The sequence below is a fragment of the Aegilops tauschii genome, chromosome 2 (assembly GCF_002575655.3).
Source record: "Aegilops tauschii subsp. strangulata cultivar AL8/78 chromosome 2, Aet v6.0, whole genome shotgun sequence".
Lineage (NCBI taxonomy): Eukaryota > Viridiplantae > Streptophyta > Magnoliopsida > Poales > Poaceae > Aegilops > Aegilops tauschii.
This window is the reverse complement of record NC_053036.3, coordinates 71,925,980-71,950,638: the sequence shown is the minus strand read 5'-3', so window position 1 is coordinate 71,950,638 and position 24,659 is coordinate 71,925,980. Positions and strand designations below refer to the sequence as shown.

The 24,659-nt window shown below is 45.0% G+C and overlaps 1 protein-coding gene across 1 annotated transcript; it reads left to right on the top strand.

Moving 5' to 3' along the window:
• Positions 1–220: 220 nt before the first annotated feature.
• LOC109784493 (transcription factor NIGT1) lies at positions 221–3,445 on the top strand. The gene is made up of 5 exons (XM_020343089.4): positions 221–559; positions 661–944; positions 2,132–2,456; positions 2,565–2,641; positions 2,762–3,445. Exons 1-5 carry the CDS (start codon positions 406–408, stop codon positions 3,128–3,130), a joined length of 1,209 nt encoding a protein of 402 aa, XP_020198678.1. The 5' UTR covers positions 221–405; the 3' UTR covers positions 3,131–3,445.
• The last annotated feature ends 21,214 nt before the right edge of the window (positions 3,446–24,659 follow it).

The following is a 24,659-nucleotide window of genomic DNA, read 5'->3' as shown; positions in this document are numbered from 1 at the left end:
TCGTCGGCCCCGCCGGGATCGAGATTCCGCATCGCCCCGGCGGATCCGCGGCATCCTCCTGTCTGTCCTGTCCTCCCGCGTCCCCCGTGTCCTCTCCCCGCCGGTCGTCGGCCTTATCCCCGCTCACCCACTCGAGTAAACAAACCTGCATGCAGCCCCACACCCCGCCCCGCACAACGGAATGGGAATCCCCTCCCCGAATATCCTGCCCGTCCCTATCCACCCATCACTCCGCCTTCCCTCCCCGTGTAGGAATATACGCGACGCCCCGACGACGATTCCTTTCCTTCCTTCTTCTTCCTCCGCACCTTCCCCGTCCCGTTTCCCCCCTTCTCTCTCTCTCTCTTCCTGGTTCTTTCCGTGCGGATCAATCCAGCCATCCGTCCGACCAGAGCTGAGGCGGCGATGGAGATGGAGATGGAGGTGCCGCCGGCGCAGGCGGACTGCGACGGCGCCCGGCGCCGGCTCCAGGACTACCTGCTCGCGCTCGAGGAAGAGCGCCGCAAGATCCACGTCTTCCAGCGCGAGCTCCCCCTCTGCCTCGACCTCGTCACCCAGAGTACGTCCGCCTTCGCCATCAGCTCGACGTTGGCTAGCTCGATCTAATTAAGGAGTACGTAGGCGCGCGTATGTGTGTGTGATCCTGTGATATGTCTGCAGCAATCGAGGGGATGAAGAGCCAGATGGGCGGCGCCGCCAGCGAGGAGACGGTAAGCGACCACGGCGGGCCCGTGCTCGAGGAGTTCATCCCGCTCAAGCCCAGCCTGTCCTTGTCCTCTTCCGACGACGAGACCAGCAACCACCACGCCGCGGCGCCGGTCTCAAACGCTAAGGCCGAGACGCCGCCGCCCACGCCGGAGACCAAGAAGGCGATGCCCGACTGGCTCCAGTCCGCGCAGCTTTCGACCTGGAGCGAGCCCCAGCAATCATCATCTCTTCAAAAGGTAGCTAAAATCTAAGGGATAATTAGATTTATGCCTCCAGTTGTGTCTCACTCGTCTGTTTTACCCTTAATTCCCGAAAGTCATCGGTTCTGTCCAAGTCACTTTGCTCCTCTTATGCTTTTGCCCTTTAACCGTTTGACCGTCAGTTTGAAAACTTCATAACTAATTCATACTAAATCAGAAAAATGCAAATAAGATACCAAAATGTTCAAAAAACATCACCTATGTGTCAGTGTCATTTGCATTCATGAAAAAAGTGTTGGAAAGTGCCCATCCGAGTTTTAGCTCTTATGCTACCACCATGAATAGTAAAATCTAAAAAAGTTTAAAAAAATTTAAAAAAATATTGGTGGCAAAGAATGACAAATGTTTTATGTGCCTGCCAAGTTTCATCAAGGAATAACATTCGTGGGTGCCGCGGCAAAAAAACCAATCAGCACTCCAAAATAGATTATTTTTTTGCCACGACTTCCACGAATGTCGTTCCCTAATGAAACTTGGCAATCACTTAAAACATTTGTCGTTCTTTGCCACCATATTTGTTTTGAATTTTTTTAAAGTTTACTATTCATGATGGTATCAAAAGAGCTAAAACTCGGATGTGCACTTTCCAACACTTTTTCATGAATGCAAATGACACTGACATATAGGTGATGTTTTTCTGAACATTTTGGTATCTTATTTGCATTTTTCTGATTTAGTATGAATAAGTTATGAAGTTTTCAAACTGACGGTCAAACGGTCAAAGGGCAAAAGCATAAGAGGAGCAAAGTGACTTGGACAGAACCGGTGACTTTTGGGAATTAGGGGTAAAACAGATGAGTGGGACACAACTAGGGGCATAAATCTAATTATCCCAAAATCTAAATACAGATTGCTGTGTTTCTTTTTATTTCTAGTACTTTATCAAAAGATAACGAAATAGATAAATCCCGAACGTTCGATTTTTAAGAATGCTAATCCGAACTTTTTTCATAGCAACTTTAGTTAAGGCGCGATGTTGACAAACATGATAATTTTTTGACAAAAATTGAAACGAAGTTGCCATGTGTTAACAACTAAAGTTGCCGCCTCGCAGCAACTAAAATTGGAATCCATCAAAAAACGTTGGGGATGACATGCTTAAATTCCGAACATTGGGGACTTATTGAAGTCTTGCTGATGCATCTCCCGATGAACTCTACCAGGTGCTGCCATGCAGACCGGTGGCGCTGAACGCCACCAGGACCGGGGGAGCGTTCCACCCCTTCGAGAAGGAGAAGCAGCCCGAGCCTGAGCTGCCGGCCTCGTCAACCACGGCACCGGCAAGCTCGGCGTTGGTCGGAGACAGCGGCGACAAGGCCACCAGCGACACTGAGGTGCACGACAAGGACAGCAAGGATGTCACTGAGAAAGACACAGACAAAGACAAAGAGGGGCATTCGCAGCCTAACCGGAAGCCACGGCGGTGCTGGGCGCCGGAGCTCCACCGACGGTTCCTGCAAGCACTGCAGCAGCTGGGCGGGTCCCACGGTTGGTTCCCTTTGGTTATTTTGCGATATCCTACCAGCTCACAAACACGAAACACCTCATCAAAAATCGAAGTTGCTTAACAAAATTTAATTGGTGCCGTACACACAGTGGCGACACCGAAGCAGATCCGGGAGCTGATGAAGGTTGACGGCCTCACCAACGACGAGGTCAAGAGCCATTTGCAGGTCAGTGCTTCTTGATGAGACAGAGAGGAGCCATGCCCTAGTTAACCCGGCACATCATCTTGCTTAGTGCTGTTAATTAGACATGGAGTCTGAGCTCACATTTGTTGCATTGGGTTTCAGAAGTATCGTCTGCACACGTCAAGGCGGCCGAGCTCCACGGCCCAGAGCGGCGCCACCGCCGCAACTCAGCCCGCGCCGCAGTTCTTCGTGGTGGGCAGCTGCATCTGGGTTCCCCAGCAGGAGTATGCCGCTGCTGCCGCCGCCGCCGCGGCAGCAGCAGATGCAACCAATGTTGCTCCCGGAAGCGCGAACCAAGTATACGCTCGGACGGCGACGCTGCCATCAGGGTTGAAGCCACACTTAGAAAAGCAGTCGAGTAGGCAGTCGGAAGGCCCGAGGAGCGGCGACACGGGCGGCGTTAACTCGGACACGGACAACCCAGCTATGTCGTCGTCGTCGTCGCAAACCACATCTGCAGGGCATCCTTAGTGTATAACCTTGGGAGTTGGGATGATCTACTTACATAGCTCGGAGAAATACAGAGTCTATAAGGTCACATTTTACAGTAAGGTACGCCACATTATTTGTTGATGCAGAGAAGAGAGAATACTGCTTTTATGCCTTGTGGGCAGCCCAAGCTTAAGGTGACCCATATAGCTTGAGTTTTGCCACAAGCTTTGCCATGTAAGTTGTAAAGGGTAGTTTTTTGCACTCTGGAGCTCACCACCTTTGTGATCTTAGTGTAGGCCCTTCGATAGGGACATGTATATCGTATACTGACAATAGTACATCCAGCTTTGAGTAGTTTGTTCGAATTACCTTCGCTTAATTGCTTCATACATGACCCATTTTGTTACCAGGGCACCGCAATTCGCACACATCTCTCGGTTTGTTTTTGTGAGTAAGACACCATGTTAGTGAATCAACATACAATTACAAATCGTACAATCTACCATCACTACGGGGAAATTCTTGTATGCTGAGTCTCCGATTGTTTGTCGAGTATATTTCATTGGGCACTCGGCAAACAAGCCCTTTGCCCAGTGTACCAGGGATAAGAGCATCTTCAGCCGTCTCCCAAGAAGCCCCGCCGGACCACTTTTTAATCGCCGGTGGTAAAAAAACTCCCAGCCACGCCCTAGACCCTCGATTTTCGCCGGATTTGGCCTAAACTAGCTCCGGCCCTCCCACCCCAAACCCAGTCCATCAGGGAGCACTCGGGGGCGGAGAGAGAAGATTTTTCATGCACTTGGCCCACAGTCAGCCTCCCACTCTCTCTCTCCTCCCTTTTTCTCTGGGTCCCACCCACTTGCATGCCCACTCTTTTCGTTCTCTCCCCACCAAATCCCCTCGCCGCCCGGTCACCACCACACGGAGTAGCAGCGGCGAGCGCTTGGTCGTCTTCGGTCGGGGGCTGCGAGAATGGACGCGCGGTGCAGGCCAGGGGCGCGGGGCCACGGCGGACGGTGCGGGGAGGCAACAGACGCCCTCGACCTCCTTGTCGTCTCCTCCGGCGACGATGTAGCCGCAGACCACCGCGGCCTCCAGGAGCAGGAGCCGCGCCGTCTTGTGCACGTCGTCCTGAGCGGGAGATCGGCGCTGCTGCGCCTGAGCCCGTCGTCCAGTACACGACGTCGGCGCCGCTGATTCCTTCTCCAACCTCGGTCAACGGAGGCAATGTCAGTGCCAGCACCAGCAGCAACTCGGCCATGTCGCAGAGCCTCCTCGGCAGCATGTTCGCGCCGTCTTCCGTGGCCCAGGCGCCGCAGTACCCGGAGCGCGCACTGGCGGCCAAGCCCCCGTCGCTGTGCCTTGCGACCGACGGACGCAGCAGGGCGGGCAGCGGGGCGGGCAGCAGGGCGCGTGCTTCTCCGAGCAGGAAGGCCACGGGCGCCCCGGCCACGAGAGCGGCGGCCAGGGTGGGAGGCCGGGCTGGTCCCGAAGGAGAGCCTGTGCCCGATGACGATTGGCATCGGCGTCCAGGCGGGCGTGGTGCGCGAGCGAGCGTCTGGCGTTCCCGGCGGGAGCTTCGGCGTCGTGCGGCTTCGGCCTCCACACAGAGCAGAACGCCGGCGCCACGGACAGCCATGGCGGAGGAGGAAGGACGGGGTGGCCTGGGGTCGTCGCCGGCGAGCTCGAGTCTGGCGTGTTGGGCATGCATAGAAGGCGTTTGTTGGAATGACCAGAGAAAAAAAAGAAAAAATGACTACCTATCGGGGGGATGACTGGGAAAATGCACGCCCCCATACCAAAAGTTTCGCCGGGGCCTCCCCAGGAGGCCGAAAAAATGCCTTTTGGGGGGCACAACGGCTGGAGATGCTCTAACACTCGGCCAAAAAAATGGCACTCGATAAACATGTGCTTTGCTGGGCGTTTTCTGTAAGACACTCGGCAAACAAACATTGCCAAGTGTTTTTTATGAGACAATCGAGAAACAACTAAAAAAAGCAATAAAATGCATGTGTTCATTTGGATTTCCAAGAGTAAACTTTTGAATTTTGAGTTTATTTTTGAAGCGAGCTAGAAATATATAGGAGTACCTAAATATGAATTTTGCTTGAAGTTATAGCCCATTTTTATATACATGTAGTTCAAATTGAATATTAATTGGTACATAGCTAGAATGCAATCACTGTCTTGAAATTAGCAAATGGCTAAAAGAACCAAAATCTGGCATCTTTCCAATGGTGTATCATTTGCATCATTTCGATGAGAGGCTTGAAAATACGCTCGCTGCCACTTGACCGTTACTGCATCAGTTCCGAAATCACTTTAAAACCGTGAAGAATATAAAAGTGTTCTACATGAAAAAGTTTTGCTTAATCATATCTTTCCAACGGTATATCACACGCGTTGGTCTGACAAATAGTTTAAAAACTGGCTCAAACACCAAATTTTGAATGCAATTCATAAGTTTCACTGATGCGGTTCACAAGTGCTTTTTTTCATGGTAATACATGTCTCATTCATATCATAAAGATTAAAGTACAAGTCACGTAAGGACCGACATGACAAAACTGAAAAGATAGCAGAATATCTCTGAGCTTGACACCAACGCCCATCACCTGCCTCTAGCACCACGACAGCAGCCACCGAAGAAAAGAATGATGGATCACCTCCTCACCCGAGCTCGACGCGGCTCCATCGCTGATATGCAGCTTTGCGGACCTCCAAGGTGGCTCACCAAAAGTGAAACCCTTACCGTTGAACGAATCAGGCCGGAGCAACACCCCGGGCACGCCATCAAACTCCGGATCTGGCACCCCACCGCGACTAAGACGCCACAGAAGGAAACCATACCTGCCATCCACGAACCACAAACCCAGCACATGTTCCGTCTTCCAGATGTCGTCGATGCAGACCACAATCTGCATCCGCTCCTAGATTACCTCCCAAGCTCCGCGCCGACGCTGGAGCAAACGCCGTCGCAACGGCGGAGCCTGAGGACACAAGTCCACCACGAAGATGCCGCCGCCGCCACGCCATCCTTGTTTGAACCGACTGGTTTCTAAATCCGTCCCCAACCATAGGACTGATGGCTTTGTCAAGGAAGGATCTGAAGAATCTTTATTCAGCGTTGTCATCATCACCGCCGAAGTAAAGACGATGAACAGGCTAAAAACCTAGACTGCGAGGGAGTAAAAACGACCCCTCACCACCGACGACCGAAGTCGCCGGCGGAGGGGAGCTGCCGGAGGACGGCGCTGGAAGATTGGGCTCTCCTGGCGGCGGCTAGGGTTCCAGCCGCCAGGGACAGGAGGAAAACCGGTTCACAAGTGCTTGCCGAATAATATTCTGTAACCGCTTGTAGAATAGACGGACTTGTAGAAAATTGGCAACAGACAATACCAGAAGAGGGACGCATGCCATGTTTTTTGGGGGGTTACTAGTTTATGTACACTGCACATATCTACAAATACATAATAATTAAATATAACATAGTACAACGAAATTTTGGATGCAATATTATGCCATAATTGAAGGGCACAATACAATATTCAGAACATCCTTTAAAAATGCAATGGTTACTTTGTTAATTATCCATAATACATTGCCGAGACTACCTCTAAGGTCACTCATGCCTATCCCTGGGCTGCTAGGGTTTATCTTTCCCTCCTCCATCCCTTGGCGGCTAAGGCAAGCTCTTCCCTCTAGACTTCACTGGCGAGCCGATTCGCTTCCCCTCTGTCTGCGGCTCCGGCGACCGACGGCGGGTAGGAGAATCCCCGTGCCTCCACTTCGGTTAATAGTTTAGGTTGGGTTTTTTAGTCCTCGCAGGTGCGGCGCTTCTTCTTCGAGTTTGTCTTCCAAACTTCGATCCTCCTCGATTTCGTCCATCTGGATGTAGTCGACGGAGCTCATATTTGGTTGACGCGGCATAGGATCCACATGTAGCGATGAAACATGATTTCACTTGAATAATATGTCCCTATGACTGGTGGGAACCATCTGTTAGTAGAAAAGAACATCGAAATGTAAAATGGCAAGACAGGGTTCGAACCTGGAAGTGAAGCATGCGGGCGCGCTGTGCTAACCAAGCCATCACATAGTTTCATTTGCTAAACTCGGCCCATCAGATTTAATGTAGTCAATGCTGGCCCCTCAGCTTTTAATGCTTGTGCTACTTAAATGGGCCACAATCATTGTGGCCCATTTAGCACATGTTATTTTTCTAAAAATATCTGTAAATTATAATCACACTAAAACACATGCTATCACTCTGCATTTTGCACATTATAATCATGATAATAAATTTAGATTCAAATATTTCTGTGCTACTAATAGTTACCTCATGGTATACAAATATTCGTGTGCATATATTATTTAAAAGAATCTATAAACAAGCCCCATGCCATGTCAGGCATTATAAATATTTGTGGTACATAAATAATAACCTCGTGGTACACAAATATTCATGTGCACACAAAATAAATATATAGATATATGCAATAAAATCAGTACTAAAAATGTTCATGTAAGTTGAATAAATGTTGAACTGTTATTTATAAAATACTATTTTAAATATAGTGAACACTTTTGTACATGCATGACTTATTCTAATTTCAATAAATTGAAGGCAATGTTTACTAAATACTTACAAATATTCACAGGCGTATAATTTCGCTCATGGCTTATATTCTTAATTTTTATAAAATTTAAATATAAACCGTGAGTGAATATTCATATGTACATTTTAATTTTTTAATTACGAATAATTTTATTTATAGAAACATTTTCTTAAACAAGATACTTATGAATTATAAAAATGTGTGTTTAGTTACTCAAATATTTAAATAACCAAAATAATATTTACAAACTGTAATTTAAAATATAATTTTTATTTTATATTGCTATAATTCGTATCTATTATTTCAGTTATATTGATGTTTTTAATATAATACATGAATAATCTAAAAGTTAGATGAACATTTTTTTTTGAAAGTTAGTTATATTTATAACTATTAATATCACATGAATAATTGAACTTTGTTTGTGTTACTCTGATTTATAATTTACAGAATTTATATATTTTTTAAATTAACATGTGCTAAATGCGCAGCACTAACTGCAAGCAATTTAAGTAGCACAAGCTTTTTTATTTCGCAATGCAGTAAGCCTAAGGGGCCGAAGTTTGCATATAAAGGTATCTAGTTGAGTGGCTAGCACGTCTCGCCCACTTATCACAGAGACATAGCATTCAACTAAAATCTTGTTTCTTCTCTAAAAGTGGATCCATGCCACCTCAGCAAAATACGGTGCTTCGTCAGCACCCTTTATGTTTACGAATGAGATTAGCACCGTATTTGCACCTTCATGTTAAGTATTAGAATCAGTTCAATGTATTTTTCAAGTTTAGACACTAAAGTGAACATCCATGACAAGTTAAAGCACTACTGGTGTCATTACATCTTTTTCATCGTGTGGCGAGATTTGGTGTCAAGTGCTTCAGATCTACTCAAGGGTTCAACAACGACGACTTCGGGTCCAGGGCGATAGTCCTTAGGACTTGTACAATGCAAGGTGCTTAGGGGAGGTGCTTAGAGAAATAAACAAGTCTTGCCTTAAGCGCCGGTGCTTATTTGTATAGGTAGACGCTTAATTAGGCGTCTCTCCTGCAGAAATAGACATTGGTGCGTCAAAAAACACCGATTTATTTTTCTAAGCACCTCCCTAAGAACCTAGCATTGTACAAGGCCTTAGGGGGCACGTGCACGAGGACTTGCCGACCGTCATCAACAAGGTCAAGCCGGCTCCACTATGGAAACGATGACAGCGACGCGTTGGCGGCTCGTTCTAGCGGCGATAGTGATCGTTCGGTGGTTGAGTACCTTTAGCCGCTTCCTTACCAGAGTTGGCCTCCGACTCCGATGCGATGGGATTAACCACTTGCAACGGATTGCTAGAAGTTTTCAATCCCTCAAAGAGTTCTTTAAACATGGACTTGACCTCAGCCGTCAAAGACGTCTTAAGTAAAGCCATAGCTTCATTGAAGTCATCTTGGGTGATCGAGTTCAACTCCGCGGCCTCGGGTACACCTCCAACCCTTTCCCCGTAGTCAACCATACTCTTCGGGCGGTAAAGCCCTTAATAAAGAGATGCGGCTCTGATACCAATTGAAATGATCGATATGATTGACTAGAAGAGGGTGAATAGGCTGTTGGAAATATGCCCTAGAGGTAATAATAAAATGGTTATTATTATATTTCCTTGTTCATGATAATTGTCTATTGTTCATGCTATAATTGTGTTATCCGGAAATCGTAATAAATGTGTGAATAATGTTGGGGAACGTAGTAATTTCAAAAAAATTCCTACGCACACGCAAGATCATGGTGATGCATAGCAACGAGAGGGGAGAGTGTTGTCCACGTACCCTCGTAGACCGAAAGCGAAAGCGTTAGCACAACGCGGTTGATGTAGTCGTACGTCTTCACGATCCGACCGATCAAGTACCGAAAGCACGGCACCTCCGAGTTCAGCACACGTTCAGCCCGATGACGTCCCTCGAACTCCGATCCAGCCGAGTGTTGAGGGAGAGTTTCGTCAGCACGATGGCGTGGTGACGATGTTGATGATCTACCGACGCAGGGCTTCGCCTAAGCACCGCTATGATATTATCGAGGTGGAATATGGTGGAGGGGGCACCACACACGGCTAAGAGATCAATGATCAATTGTTGTGTCTCTAGGGTGCCCCCTGCCCCCGTATATAAAGGAGCAAGGGGGGAGGTGCGGCCGGCCAGGAAGGGCGCGCCAGGAAGAGTCCTACTCCCACCGGGAGTAGGACTCCCTCCCTTCCTTGTTGGAGTAGGAGAGGAGAGGAGAGGGAAGGAGAGAGGGGGGAAAGGAAAGGGGGGGCGCCGCCCCCCCTCCTTGTCCGATTCGGACTTGGGGGGGAGGGGCACGCGGCTGCCCCTTGGCCGCCTCTCCTCTTCCACCACTTGGGCCCATGAGGCCCATTAACCTCCGGGGGGGTTCCGGTAACCCCCCGGTACTCCGGTATATATCCGATAACCCCCGGAACCATTCCGGTGTCCGAATATAGTCGTCCAATATATCAATCTTCATGTCTCGACCATTTCGAGACTCCTCGTCATGTCCGTGATCACATCCGGGACTCCGAACAACCTTCGGTACATCAAAACATATAAACTCATAATATAACTGTCATCGTAACGTTAAGCGTGCGGACCCTACGGGTTCGAGAACTATCTAGACATGACCGAGACACGTTTCTGGTCAATAACCAATAGCGGAACCTGGATGCTCATATTGGCTCCCACATATTCTACGAAGATCTTTATCGGTCAGACCGCATAACAACATACGTTGTTCCCTTTGTCATCGGTATGTTACTTGCCCGAGATTCGATTGTCGGTATCTCAATACCTAGTTCAATCTCGTTACCGGCAAGTCTCTTTACTCGTTCCGTAATACATCATCTCACAACTAACTCATTAGTTGCAATGCTTGCAAGGCTTATGTGATGTGCATTACCGAGAGGGCCCAGAGATACCTCTCCGACAATCGGAGTGACAAATCCTAATCTCGAAATACGCCAACCCAACAAGTACCTTCGGAGACACCTGTAGAGCACCTTTATAATCACCCAGTTACGTTGTGATGTTTGGTAGCACACAAAGTGTTCCTCCGGTAAACGGGAGTTGCATAATCTCATAGTCATAGGAACATATATAAGTCATGAAGAAAGCAATAGCAACATACTAAACGATCGAGTGCTAAGCTAATGGAATGGGTCAAGTCAATCACATCATTCTCCTAATGATGTGATCCCGTTAATCAAATGACAACACATGTCTATGGTTAGGAAACATAACCATCTTTGATCAACGAGCTAGTCAAGTAGAGGCATACTAGTGACATGCTGTTTGTCTATGTATTCACACAAGTATTATGTTTCCGGTTAATACAATTCTAGCATGAATAATAAACATTTATCATGATATAAGGAAATAAATAATAAATTTATTATTGCCTCTAGGGCATATTTCCTTCAGTCTCCCACTTGCACTAGAGTCAATAATCTAGATTACACAGTAATGATTCTAACACCCATGGAGTCTTGGTGCTGATCATGTTTTGCTCGTGGAAGAGGCTTAGTCAACGGGTCTGCAACATTCAGATCCGTATGTATCTTGCAAATTTCTATGTCTCCCACCTGGACCAGATCCCGGATGGAATTGAAGCGTCTCTTGATGTGTTTGGTTCTTTTGTGAAATCTGGATTCCTTCGCCAAGGCAATTGCACCAGTATTGTCACAAAAGATTTTCATTGGACCCGATGCACTAGGTATGACATCTAGATCGGATATGAACTCCTTCATCCAGACTCCTTCATTTGCTGCTTCCGAAGCAGCTATGTACTCCGCTTCACACGTAGATCCTGCCACGACGCTTTGTTTAGAACTGCACCAACTGACAGCTCCACCGCTCAATGTAAACACGTATCCGGTTTGCGATTTAGAATCGTCTGGATCAGTGTCAAAGCTAGCATCAACGTAACCATTTACAATGAGCTCTTTGTCACCTCCATAAACGAGAAACATATCCTTAGTCCTTTTCAGGTATTTCAGGATGTTCTTGACCGCTGTCTAGTGATCCACTCCTGGATTACTTTGGTACCTCCCTGCTAGACTTATAGCAAGGCACACATCAGGTCTGGTACACAGCATTGCATACATGATAGAGCCTATGGCTGAAGCATAGGGAACATCTTTCATTTTCTCTCTATCTTCTGCAGTGGTCGGGCATTGAGTCTTACTCAACTTCACACCTTGCAACACAGGCAAGAACCCTTTCTTTGCTTGATCCATTTTGAACTTCTTCAAAACTTTGTCAAGGTATGTGCTTTGTGAAAGTCCAATTATGCGTCTCGATCTATCTCTATAGATCTTAATGCCCAATATGTAAGCAGCTTCACCGAGGTCTTTCATTGAAAAACTCTTATTCAAGTATCCCTTTATGCTATCCAGAAATTCTATATCATTTCCAATCAACAATATGTCATCCACATATAATATCAGAAATGCTACAGAGCTCCCACTCACTTTCTTGTAAATACAGGCTTCTCCAAAAGTCTGCATAAAACCAAATGCTTTGATCACACTATCAAAGCGTTTATTCCAACTCCGAGAGGCTTGCACCAGTCCATAAATGGATCGCTGGAGCTTGCACACTTTGTTAGCTCCCTTTGGATAGATAAAACCTTCCGGTTGCATCATATACAACTCTTCTTCCAGAAATCCATTCAGGAATGCAGTTTTGACATCCATTTGCCAAATTTCATAATCATAAAATGCGGCAATTGCAAACATGATTCGGACAGACTTAAGCATCGCTACGGGTGAGAAAGTATCGTCGTAGTCAACCCCTTGAACTTGTCGAAAACCTTCCGCAACAAGTCGAGCTTTATACCATCAGCGTCAGTCTTCTTCTTGAAGATCCATTTATTCTCAATGGCTTGCCGATCATCGGGCAAGTCAACCAAAGTCCACACTTTGTTCTCATACATGGATCCCATCTCAGATTTCATGGCCTCAAGCCATTTTGCGGAATCTGGGCTCACCATCGCTTCTTCATAGTTCGTAGGTTCGTCATGGTCTAGTAACATAACCTCCAGAACAGGATTACCGTACCACTCTGGTGCGGATCTTATTCTGTTTGACCTATGAGGTTCAGAAATAACTTGATCTGAAGTTTCATGATCATCATCATTAACTTCCTCACTAATTGGTGTAGACGTCACAGAAACCGGTTTCTGTGATGAACTACTTTCCAATAAGGGAGCAGGTACAGTTACCTCATCAAGTTCTACTTTCCTCCCACTCACTTCTTTCGAGAGAAACTCCTTCTCCAGAAAGGATCCAAATTTAGCAACAAAAGTCTTGCCTTCGGATCTGTGATAGAAGGTGTACCCAACAGTCTCTTTTGGGTATCCTATGAAGACACATTTCTCCGATTTGGGTTCGAGCTTATCAGGTTGAAGCTTTTTCACATAAGCATCGCAGCCCCAAACTTTAAGAAACGACAACTTTGGTTTCTTGCCAAACCATAGTTCATAAGGCGTCGTCTCAACGGATTTAGATGGTGCCCTATTTAACGTGAATGCAACCGTCTCTAAAGCATAACCCCAAAACGATAGCGGTCAATCAGTAAGAGACATCATAGATCGCACCATATCCAGTAGAGTACGATTACGACGTTCGGACACACCATTACGCTGTGGTGTTCCGGGTGGCGTGAGTTGCGAAACTATTCTGCATTGTTTCAAATGTAGACCAAACTCGTAACTCAAATATTCTCCTCCACGATCAGATCGTAGAAACTTTATTTTCTTGTTACGATGATTTTCAACTTCACTCTGAAATTCTTTGAACTTTTCAAATGTTTCAGACTTATGTTTCATTAAGTAGATATACCCATATCTGCTCAAATCATCTGTGAAGGTGAGAAAATAACGATATCCACCACGAGCCTCAACATTCATCGGACCACATACATCTGTATGTATGATTTTCAATAAATCTGTTGCTCTCTCCATAGTTCCGGAGAACGACGTTTTAGTCATCTTGCCCATGAGGCACGGTTCGCAAGTACCAAGTGATTCATAATCAAGTGGTTCCAAAAGTCCATCAGTATGGAGTTTCTTCATGCGCTTTACACCGATATGACCTAAACGGCAGTGCCACAAATAAGTTGCACTATCATTATCAACTCTGCATCTTTTGGCTTCAACATTATGAATATGTGTATCACTACTACCGAGATTCAATAAAAATAGACCACTCTTCAAGGGTGCATGACCATAAAAGATATTACTCATATAAATAGAACAACCATTATTCTCTGATTTAAATGAATAACCATCTCGCATCAAACAAGATCCAGATATAATGTTCATCCTCCACGCTGGCACCAAATAACAATTATTTAGGTCTAAAACTAATCCCGAAGATAGATGTAGAGGTAGCCGTGCTGACCGCGATCACATCGACTTTGGAACCATTTCCCACGCGCATCGTCACCTCATCCTTAGCCAATCTTCGCTTAATCTGTAGCCCCTGTTTCGAGTTGCAAATATTAGCAACAGAACCAGTATCAAATACCTAGGTGCTACTGCGAGCATTAGTAAGGTACACATCAATAACATGTATATCACATATACCTTTGTTCACTTTGCCATCCTTCTTATCCGCCAAATACTTGGGGCAGTTCCGTTCCAGTGACCAGTTTGCTTGCAGTAGAAGCACTCAGTCTCAGGCTTAGGTCCAGACTTGGGTTTCTTCTCTTGAGTAGCAACTTGCTTGCTGTTCTTCTTGAAGTTCCCCTTCTTCTTCCCTTTGCCCTTTTTCTTGAAACTAGTGGTCTTGTTGACCATCAACACTTGATGCTCCTTCTTGATTTCTACCTCCGCAGCCTTTAGCATTGCGAAGAGCTCGGGAATCGTCTTATCCATCCCTTGCATGTTATAGTTCATCACGAAGCTCTTGTAGCTTGGTGGCAGTGATTGAAGAATTCTGTCAATGACGCTATCATTCGGAAGATTAACTCCCAGTTGAATCAAGTGATTATTATACCCAGACATTTTGAGTATATGCTCATTAACAGAACTATTCTCCTCCATCTTGCAGCTGTAGAACTTATTGGAGACTTCATATCTCTCAATCCGGGCATTTGCTTGAAATATTAACTTCAACTCCTGGAACATCTCATATGCCCCATGACGTTTAAAATGTCGTTGAAGTCCCGGTTCTAAGCCGTAAAGCATGGCACACTGAACTATCGAGTAGTCATCAGCTTTGCTCTGCCAGACGTTCATAACATCTGGTGTTGCTCCTGCAGCAGGTTTGGCACCTAGTGGTGCTTCCAGGACGTAATTCTTCTATGCAGCAATGAGGATAATCCTCAAGTTACGGACCCAGTCCGTGTAATTGCTACCATCATCTTTCAACTTTGCTTTCTCAAGGAACGAATTAAAATTCAACGGAACAACAGCACGGGCCATCTATCTACAAGCAACATAGACAAGCAAGATACTATCAGGTACTAAGTTCATGATAAATTTAAGTTCAGTTAATCATATTACTTAAGAACTCCCACTTAGATAGACATTCCTCTAATCCTCTAAGTGATCACGTGATCCAAATCAACTAAACCATGTCCGATCATCACGTGAGATGGAGTAGTTTCAATGGTGAACATCACTATGTTGATCATATCTACTATATGATTCACGCTCGACCTTTCGGTCTCCGTGTTCCGAGGCCATATTTGTTATATGCTAGGCTCGTCAAGTTTAACCTGAGTATTCCGCATGTGCAACTGTTTTGCACCCGTTGTATTTGAACGTAGAGCCTATCACACCCGATCATCACGTGGTGTCTCAGCACGAAGAACTTTCACAACGGTGCATACTCAGGGAGAACACTTATACTTTGATAATTTTAGTGAGGGATCATCTTATAATGCTACCGTCAATCAAAGCAAGATAAGATGCATAAAAGATAAACATCACATGCAATCAATATAAGTGATATGATATGGCCATCATCATCTTGTGCTTGTGATCTCCATCTCCGAAGCACTGTCATGATCACCATCGTCACCGGCGCGACACCTTGATCTCCATCGTAGCATCGTTGTCGTCTCGCCAATCTTATGCTTCTACGACTATCGCTACCGCTTAGTGATAAAGTAAAGCATTACAGGGCGATTGCATTGCATACAATAAAGAGACAACCATATGGCTCCTGCCAGTTGCCGATAACTCGGTTACAAAACATGATCATCTCATACAATAAAATATAGCATCATGTCTTGACCATATCACATCACAACATGCCCTGCAAAAACAAGTTAGACGTCCTCTACTTTGTTGTTGCAAATTTTACGTGGCTGCTACGAGCTTAGCAAGAACCGTTCTTACCTACGCATCAAAACCACAATGATAGTTTGTCAAGTTGGTGCTGTTTTAACCTTCGCAAGGACTGGGCGTAGCCACACTCGGTTCAACTAAAGTGAGAGAGACAGACACCCGCCGGTCACCTTTAAGCAACGAGTGCTCGTGGCGGTGAAACCAGTCTCGCGTAAGCGTACGCGTAATGTCGGTCCGGGCCGCTTCATCTCACAATACCGCTGAACCAAAGTATGACATGATGGTAAGCAGTATGACTTGTATCGCCCACAACTCACTTGTGTTCTACTCGTGCATATGACATCTACGCATAAAACCAGGCTCGGATGCCACTGTTGGGGAACGTAGTAATTTCAAAAAAATTCCTACGCACACGCAAGATCATGGTGATGCATAGCAACGAGAGGGGAGAGTGTTGTCCACGTACCCCCGTAGACCGAAAGCGGAAGCGTTAGCACAACGCGGTTGATGTAGTCGTACGTCTTCACGATCTGACCGATCAAGTACCGAACGCACGGCACCTCCGAGTTCAGCACACGTTCAGCCCGATGACGTTCCTCGAACTCCGATCCAGCCGAGTGTTGAGGGAGAGTTCCGTCAGCACGACGGCGTGGTGACGATGTTGATGATCTACCGACGCAGGGCTTCGCCTAAGCACCGCTACGATATTATCAAGGTGGAAATGGTGGAGGGGGGCACCGCACACGGGTAAGAAATCAATGATCAATTGTTGTGTCTCTAGGGTGCCCCCCTGCCCCCGTATATAAAGGAGTAAGGGGGGAGGTGCGGCCGACCAGGAGGGGCGCGCCAGGAGGAGTCCTACTCCCACCGGGAGTAGGACTCCCTCCCTTCCTTGTTGGAGTAGGAGAGGAGAGGAGAGGGAAGGAGAGAGGGGGGAAAGGAAAGGGGGGGCGCCGCCCCCCCTCCTTGTCCAATTCGGACTTGGGGGGAAGGGCGCACGGCTGCCCCTTGGCCGCCTCTCCTCTTCCACCACTTGGGCCCATGAGGCCCATTAACCTCCGAGGGGGTTCCGGTAACCCCCCGGTACTCCGGTATATATCCGATTGAAGGGGAACGTGACAGAAAACAAAAATTTTCCGACCTACGCACCAGCCCAGGACCACTATGGAGACTGCATACATGGTTTGATCTTTTTCGTTACCGACTCGTAGCGCAGCGGGAAGTAGAGTCGATGACGATCGGCGGTGCAGATCCCCGCAGCTAGGATTTACAACCTCCCAACCGCGAGGATGTATACCCTCATCTGCTCCTCAGACAGCCCTCCGGGAGGCGGTCGAACAGCCCCCCGGACGGTGTCGCGGACAGCCCTTCGGGAGGACCTTCGAAACTCGAACGGTCACTCGGACAGCCCTTCGGGAGGACCTTCGAAACTCGGACGGTCACACGGACAGCCCTTCGGGAGGCACTCACGAACTAAGACCGAAACTACGATCTCTCTACAGAGTTGCACACATACGATGTCATCTATCCGGCAGGGCTTCGCCGTCCAGAACTAGTTCCTGCCGGAACCCAGACAGCCTTACGGCTCTACGAAACTCTTTTCGTGGGAGGGAGAGAAGAAGCCAGATAATGCATGGCATGTGTATGAGAGCAAGGGATGAGTGTGGAGGGCTGCCCCTCCACCTCTATTTATAGGAAATCCCAAGGGGGTAGGGTAGTTTCACAAAAAACCCAAAATGCACATGAATGAAGTCCTTCCACAAGGACCTAGGAGTGAAACCAAGGAACAAGAGGGTCCCCAAGGGGGGATACCCCATGTGGCCGGCCACACCCCCATGAGGGGCCCAAAAAATGGCTCCTATCCATCCATGTCATCCCCAAGATCTTTTGGAGCAAAGCCCCAAAAGGTGGCTTTCCATAAAGTAACCATAAAGCTGATTTTCACTATTCACGACGACATTTTTCAGCGTCTGATCGAACTGAAAATATTTATGTGGGCTAAGAACATTTCCAGTACCCACTAAAATGATTTTCAACGCGTTCCGAAACAATTCCGGTTTTAGTGATTTTCATCTGCGAAACGCATCTGAAGTGGCTCCGGCAGCTCCGGAACATTTCCGGTTTTTATCTCAGAAAATTCCAAAAAGCTTCCAGAATGATTCTGGCATCCTCCAAGAATTATCAGGCATGTGCCGAAACCAATTTGACTTCATGGTGTATCCCGAAACAACTTTTCGGTATCATCGAAACTTATCCGATGACCTCTCTCTGCGGTACGATTCCGCTGTCCGAAACTTTTCGGTGTCCGAAACTTTTTCGGTGATTTTCTCTCAGACTCCCTGTCTAGTATTCAGCAGATAGATGACCCTTAAGCGTGTGACCCTATAGGTTCGGTGAAGTATAGACATGACCCAGAACCCCTTCCGATCAATGATCAACATCGGAGCCGTGGACACCCATATTGACCCCTATACCCACACGAATAAATATTCGAGTGAACCTCCAGTTGCCGTGTGCTATTCCTGTTGCTTCGCGATATGTTACAAATACCCGAGGTGAGACATGTTGGCATTCCCGTGGATCAACAACTTGTCCACTATGCTAGTTACCTCGTTACCGGTATTGTTCTCTTTTCTCGTTATCGTATTCCGGCATCCCCGTGATCAAATCACAAAGTGTCTGGCCAGACGATGATGGATACCGTAACACCGAGAGGGCCCAGAGATATCTCTCCATCGTCGGAGGAGCAAATCCCAATCTTGAGCTATCAAGTTACTTGACACACTTTTCCATGAACCCGTAAGCCGCCGTAATAGCCACCCATTTACGGATGACGTTTAACAAACCCCAAAGTTCATGAAGCAAGCATGAAGAAACTCGATACTCTCATGGTCTAAGGAATCATGCAAACGTTAACCATCTCTGTGTTATGTACCAATAAACTTGTGACGAATGAATCTCATAGCATAACATCAATTCGGGTCGATTCAACACAAATGTCCTTCCTGACATTGTGCCCTCAAAGTTGCTTGGCATAGACATGCCCATGATTGGGAAAACATAATCATCATGCAACACTTGAGCTAGTCTTAGAGGCACGACTAGGAATACATTTTACCGTTTATTATTCCACACGTGCATATGGGTTCTCCCCAGAGCCTTTATGGATATACGGGCTCGGGAACCACAGCAGTTATAGCATGGAACATAAACATAATTATGAACAAGGAGATAATCAATAACATTTATTATTGCCTCTAGGGCATATCTCCTACAGACTCCCACTTGCACTAGAGACAATAATCTAGCTTATGCTAATGCACTTCACACCTGTGGCACACCGGTGTAAATATGCTTCGCTTGTGGTATAGCCTGATGTCCAACGGATCTGACGACTTCAGTTCCGTGTGTATCTTTGCATGTCCTCGCATTTTCACAAAATTCATATTTTGTGTGGACTTGGCTTTGTATGTATGTGAATCACAGGTCGAACCTGGATTCCTCAGACTGAGTTATGGAGCAACTACCTGCAGTAGTGTCCCATTGTCAAAAGCCATCTTGGAACTATACTAAGTTCATGAATGAACTATATGATTCAACATCTTCTTTGTCGCTTCTAAAGCGTCAACATACTTAGCCCTTGTTATAGAATTCGCCACAGTAACTAGTTTGAACAAATTCCAACTAACTGTGCCACCACATTGTGTGTTACACAAAACCCTTAATTTAAATCGAAAATCGCATGGAGAAAAGATGAAGACTGTATCGATGTAACATTTTACAACGAACTCTTCATGATCTCTGCTTGCGAGAAAACCATGTCATCAGTACTTACTCTAGTACTCTGTGACATCTTTCACTGTTGTCCCATGATCAGTAATTTGATCACTTTGGTATCCATACTCGCAACACCTTGGGAGTATCGGACATATCTGGTTGTTTTACATACCATGGAATACATGATTAATCCAAACACAAAAGTGTGTGGAATCTGCATCATGTATTTTACTCATCAGTGTTTTGGGACACCGAGTCTTGCAAAAACTCTTTCCATGTGACTTTGGCAAGAATCACTCCTTGGCGTTTTAAATGCTAAAAGGTTTTAGCATCTTGTCAATATGTATTCATTGCTTAGCCCCATTAGGTAAATCTATCTCCATAGATCATCATGCCTAATATTGAGGCTATTTAGCCTAAGCACTTCATCGAAAAACTATTTTCAAATGAAGTCCTAATTTGTGTCAAGAAATTTATTTCCAATTACCAATGTGCCAAGCACATAAGGTTTTTAGAAATATTATTACGCTCCCACTTACTTTCTTGAATTACAAGCATCTTCGTTACCCATTGATGAAGTCAAAACCCCTTTGACCATTTCATCAAAACACGAAGATTCCAACTCCATTTTGCTCTCTTCTGTCCATTGCTGGAACTCTAAAGTTTGCATACCTACTAGCATCCTCTGGATCGACAAATTACTTTGGACTGTATCATATACAAGTCCTAGCTTTCATTTCCATCAGATGGAAATCCTTTTATCATCCATGTTTCATATCTCATGATTGAAATATGTATTAATTGCTAGTTCAACCCGAACCGACTTTAAGCATCGCTACGATGAAAACAACGTCATCGTAGTCAACTCTTGAACTTGTTATTTCAACAAGTCGAGCTTTATGGATAAAACATTTTTATCCGTATCAGATTTAAGTTCCATAAATATTCGTTAGACTCTAAGTCTTCCGAAAGGTGTATCAAGCTTTTAATCTTGAATCACTTATGTTGAAACTAACTCGGATTGTATTGGCATTTAGCCAATTCTGGAGTCAGGGCCCATCAATGCTTCCTTGTGTATCGTAGGTATAATGTTGTCTAACAACAATATCTCGTTTGTGCACCTGAGAGGTTTGCACGAGCCTTGCCTACGTGGTTCAGCTGCAAGTTCGACCGAAGTTCATACATTTTATTGTAGAGACTTCCGTATCAGTCGCAGTAGGAAACTCTGGAATTACTTCCAAGGTCTCTTTCCTTTGATCTGATGAAGATACTGTTTATCTCGCCGAGTTGCACTATTCTCCCACTCACCTTTTAGAAAGAACCATTCTCTTTAAAAGCATACCGTTCTTTGTGGCAAACCTATTTGCCTCGGTATAGTGAGGGAGGAATACCCAATGACTTGGGATAACCTACAAAGTAGCACTTGTCTGATTTGGAATAGGTTTGTAACCTTTTACACAAGCCCCATATTCCAAATGTTAAGAAAAGATACAACATGGTTGGGCGTACCATACCATGGCTTCATTTCAACAGACCCGATGTAGCTCTTTTCAGTGTAAAAGCCGCAGTCTCTAAAGCATCACTTTAAAAAGGATAATGGCAAATTTATTTATGTCATCTTTGACCTTACCATGTCATAAATGGTTAGATTACATCTCCATGGGCTTTTCACTTGCAGTGGTGTTCCGGGAGGTGCAAGTTATGAAACCCCTTTCACAACTCATCAGACATTCGCTAAACATGTAACTCAAATATTCCTTTGTGCAATCAAATTGCAGAAACATAATTTTCTTGTTACAATAACTTCTACTTCATTTTTGAAAACCTTTCGAATGATTTCAAAAGATCCAGACTTACGTCTCATCAAGTAAATATCCATCTACTTGAGTCATTTCTGAAGATAAATAAATCCACCACTAACAACACTTATCGGACTACACACATCAAATGTATGATCACTAATAAGTTTGTTGTTCGTTCCTTATGGCCTGTGAACGGTATTTTAGTCACTTCACTTTTCGGAGGAAAGTTGCAAGTGTCAGATGATTCAAAATCAAAAAGACTTCAAAATCCATCATAATGGAATTTTCCATGCGGGTTTCTCCAATGTGACCAAATGTAGTGCCACACTTGTGTGGTATTCTTTTAGTCTTGCGACATTTAGCGTCAGTGTTATGGATGTATCATATTACCCTCAATATTCATAACATACGTCCCATCTTGGATGGAAGCATGGCCCTTCATGTTATTCATAATACTTAACAACAATTGTTGTTTTTATGAACAACTCTTTTGCAACAAACATTGTGCAATGGGCTAGAGTGTATGAAACTCTAAAATGAATTATGAAAGTAAACCTAGAGGTATTGTATTATTATCAATATTCATAACATACATCTCATTCATAATGAAAGTATGGCCCTTGTGTTATTCATAACATCGAACATAAAAAGTTCTCTTATGAACAACCTTCTTGCAAGATGCCTTATGCAATGGGATAGAGTTTGTAAAACTCTAAATGAATTATGAAAATAAATACAGACGGCAATACACCGATGGAAGGTATAGTAACATTTACTATGTTCCCTATGTATACCTTAACCTCATTTCTAGCTAGTCTTTCAGGCCATAGTAGTTCTTACATCGAGTTGCAACAGAATGCAATCGAGCGGGCATTTTTGTGATGAACTCACAATACCCAAGAATTAGTGATTAACATGTTTAACCATAATTCACAAGAACTATATCTTTGACCAGCCTTCTATACATCAAAAACTTGTATGACATTCATACATGAGCTGGATATTCCAGTCTTCTTTCTTTCTGCCTTTATACTTCTAACAGTTTAACTTTTAGTATTTCTCCTACTCGCAAAAGAAGCACCCAACTTAAGAGTGGCGTTAGCTCCGGACTTCCTAGGCGTGTAAGTCACACTAACACCCTTTGGACACTTCCTTTCTCTTTAAGTTGTTGTTTTATTCACCTTTCATTATATGACAGGCGTTCTTCTGGATCCCTTTCCCAACAGTCAAATGCATAGTAAACACTTTTACTAATACTTGCAAACAAACATTGCTTTGTTTGTATCTGAAAATAATTTTCAGTTCCATGAATATCATATAACTATCCCAACTTTCGAAGTTTGGGTTTCATGGAAGCAAACATATTGCACTTGACTGAAACGGAATTATAGCTTTTGGATCAAAGGACAAGAGTCACATGATCCATAGCATTAGCGGGAGGATACGGAAAGCATGCGATAGGACAAAGTCCTTCTCGGCACTTTTGAGGACAATCCTCATATTACGGTACCAATCGTAAAGTTTTAACCAGATATTTAACAGCTATTCAATTTTAACAGGGAAGGTGGAAACGCGAGCCATTATTCTACAACTATTTTGCATATAACACTTAGACAATGTTCATAATTAATTGCACTAAGAATTAAACATGTTAATTCAACAGTGCGCTCCCACTCAATTCAATATCTCTCAAAATTGATTGTGAGTGATACAAGACCCACATTTCAATTGTTCGCCATTGGTGTAACACCACTGATGACGAAAAATTTCAACCGGTAGGCCAACTTGCCAATCACATCTCTATGTGACTCTTGTTCATCTTTCGATGCGTGTGTTTCGAGCTCATGACGGTCATGCCTGAACGTCAAGACAACCAAGTGATCTCGCTGCGAGGTCTCAACTCACCCGCCTCACACTTCTCTAATCGTTCGTACCCGTGTGACACGGCGCACCCCGAAAAGATAGGTGCCGTGACGGTGCTACACTTGGGAGAACACTAACTACTTGGTATTTTAAGTGAGAGATCACCCTAATAAAAGCGACTACCGCGCAATCAAGAAGGGTGCATCATAAGGGATAAACATCTCAGGCAATTCATAATAGCATGATATGGTATAGCCCTTTCTGACGGAGAAGTCTTTCATTTCTTCGTCTTCGGCATTCGCGTCGGTGTTCACCTTCGCGAAGATTGCCACCACCTTGTCGATGCACCAGATAATATTGCTATCTCTATAGCTAACAAAATAATGCATTACAACAAGGTTGACACGTAGGTCATTAAAGTGCAATCATATGGCTCCAACCATCATGCCGAATCATGACACGCAGGTCATGTTAATCAAATTACATCATATAGTCATCTCATACATAATCGAATTAGTATGAGCACTGCTATACCACATCATATGCACATCCTGCAAAACCAAGTTAGACGCCTCTAATCGGTTTATGCAAAATTTATTTTACGTGGCTTCTAAGGTTTTGACTTAAACCGCAGCGACCAACGTTTTATCATCAAGTATGATTATTCAAGTTGCTAGATTAACATCTCGGGGTGTATGAAACACGGGATAATTAAATCTCGAGCCCCATACTAAACTTCGTCATACGCATGACCCCCGTGCAGATCATATCTGCAATGCCCTTTCATCTGCGAATTTCATCTTTCTTTTGACTACGGCAGAACCCAAAGAACTGATAGCACTTCCATGATCAATCAGGATCACGGATTGCCAGAACTTTGTCAAATTCCACCATGCTGTCTCGAGATTGAGCAAACACAAATTCTAGGGAAGCAACAAGAACCTCGGGTAACAGATTTCATCTGTCACCCGCATAAATAATTTTCAGCAATAGATCTCATCTACTACCTAATTATATTATGCAATACCCATACATCTCCATGTATTCTAGATCGAAACTTGCATCTACGCATAGCATGGCTCTTGATGCCACTGAAGGGGAACGTGACAGAAAACAAAAATTTTCCGACCTACGCACCAGCCCAGGACCACTATGGAGACTGCATACATGGTTTGATCTTTT